General features: G+C 53.6%; 1 protein-coding gene across 6 annotated transcripts in view; it reads right to left on the bottom strand.

The window, feature by feature from the left end:
* The window catches only part of EVI5 (ecotropic viral integration site 5), an 89,411-nt gene extending 88,882 nt beyond the window's left edge, over positions 1–529 (bottom strand). For all 6 annotated transcript variants that reach the window (XM_026057462.1, XM_026057466.1, XM_026057467.1 and 3 more), the window contains exon 1: positions 447–529. In XM_026057462.1, coding sequence (XP_025913247.1) covers positions 447–497 — 51 coding nt within the window. In that variant the 5' untranslated portion in view covers positions 498–529. The remainder of the gene's footprint in view (positions 1–446) is intronic.
* Between the last annotated feature and the right edge of the window lie 1,222 nt (positions 530–1,751).

The raw sequence follows: 1,751 nt of genomic DNA, 5'->3' as shown, positions 1-1,751 counted from the left end.
AGGGCGCGGCGGGGCGCCGGGCCCAGCACGTTATCGCTGCTCTCGCGGCCCAAACCGGCGCGGAGACCCGCCGCCAGCCCCGCTTCGTGCCCGTCCCCCTCAAGGGGGGGCTGCTGCGGTGCGGCGCCCGCGCGGCGGCGGCGCTTGACAACGCCTCCTCCAGCCGCGCCCTCGCTGCGGGCGCTAGACGCGCCCGGCCCGAAGCCTGCCCCGCCACACGGGCGGCGGAGGCGGCCCGGAACGGCCCCCAAAGGGGCCCGTTTGCCACCGTGTTCCCACGGCGAGGGGCAGAGGCGCCGGGACAACAGGGGCCCCCGCCCGCCCGAGCAAACGCGGCGTCGGGACGGAGACAGCGGCAGAGGGGGAACACGAACGTGCCGCTTCCTGCCCGCAAGCGCCGCCTGCGAGAGGCGCGTTACTGCCGCGCCGCTAGCCTCAGCTGTTACCTCGACAAGGTCTGAGCCTCTAGGGAGAGCAGCTACTGTCTCCACAAACATTGTCACCGAAGGGACAGGGCAGATTTCCCCCGAATTTGTAGCCGCCTCGGGGGTGTGGTCGCGGCGCAGCCGGCTTCTCTCCGCCCCTCCGCGCCGCGGCCGGGGGGGGGGGGGGGGGGGGGGGCAAGAGGCCGGTTTTGTGATGCTGAGCTGGTTTAGGAGCAAAAAGCCTCCCTACGGAGAGGAGCAAGAAATCGACTTTTTTTTTGTTCCTTGTTCAACAGCAAGACTATGGAGTCTTGCTTCTGACACCATTAAGCACAGGTGTTTCACATCAAAGTAAACAATTCCCCAGCAGAATTGGAGAGCATGCATTTATCTGATGGAGATTAGCTAAGAAACTGTGCTCTGCTATGGTTATTTCTGTGCAAAAAGGGAAAAGTTGGTAGAATTTTGAACTTTCTAAAATTCAGACTTAGAGGGGGGTAAATAATTTCTGAAGCTAGCAGGTAGGTATAGAATCACATCAATACTTTGCAGATATAGGAAAGCATTGATTATTTTGTTCCTTCTCTTTTCTGGCTATTCATAGCAAATTAATGATTTTTAAATATTGTTCTGTGTGTAACAAGTAGTGGGTTGGTTTTCTTTTTTTAGTAAAGTGAATGAGGACAATCAAACAAGTGTGTCAGGAACAAAGATGCTGTTTTGTGCATTTTCTTCCAATCATGCTAAGAAATTTGACAGCACTGGACCTGTTTGTCCCAGTATATATGCAATTAGTTGTAATATAGCTTTTTTTTTTTTTAACCAGGCATCAATTTATCTGAGCATTTATAATTAATTTTCAGAACACCATTCAGCTGGGTTTTAGTTGCTTTGATTTTTCCATTATTTACTGTTCGATTAAGTTTCCCAATAAAGTGAAGAGTACTATTGTCCTATCACATTTTCATAATTGGTGATATTTTTCGGATCAAATCCATTGATTTTTCTGTTGTGAAAGCCCCTTTGCTGGCATATTCCTCGTTGTTAACCGCTTTGGTAGTTGAAGAAGGAAGAATTGGAATCGATGACACGCGTGTAGGAGGAAATGAGGCACTAAATCAGTTTTTCTCCAGCGTTTCATTTCTGTCTCTGCTAAGGCTGCTGCCGGCATGCTGAACGAGCCAGCTCCTCTTTTTAAACTGCACGGGGCTCTTTCCGTGTCCCCGCTCGCTCCCGACAGACCGGCTGTTCGGTACGCGGCGGCGGCGCGCGCGCCGGGTGGCCCAGGCCGCGAGCTCCCCGGCGCTGGTAAAGCGCCCGGAGGGC

This window comes from Apteryx rowi, unplaced genomic scaffold (genome assembly GCF_003343035.1).
Source record: "Apteryx rowi isolate R43461 unplaced genomic scaffold, aptRow1 scaffold_14, whole genome shotgun sequence".
NCBI classification, from domain to species: Eukaryota; Metazoa; Chordata; class Aves; order Apterygiformes; family Apterygidae; genus Apteryx; species Apteryx rowi.
The sequence above is the reverse complement of the archived record's forward strand: the minus strand, read 5'-3'. Positions and strand labels throughout refer to the sequence as shown.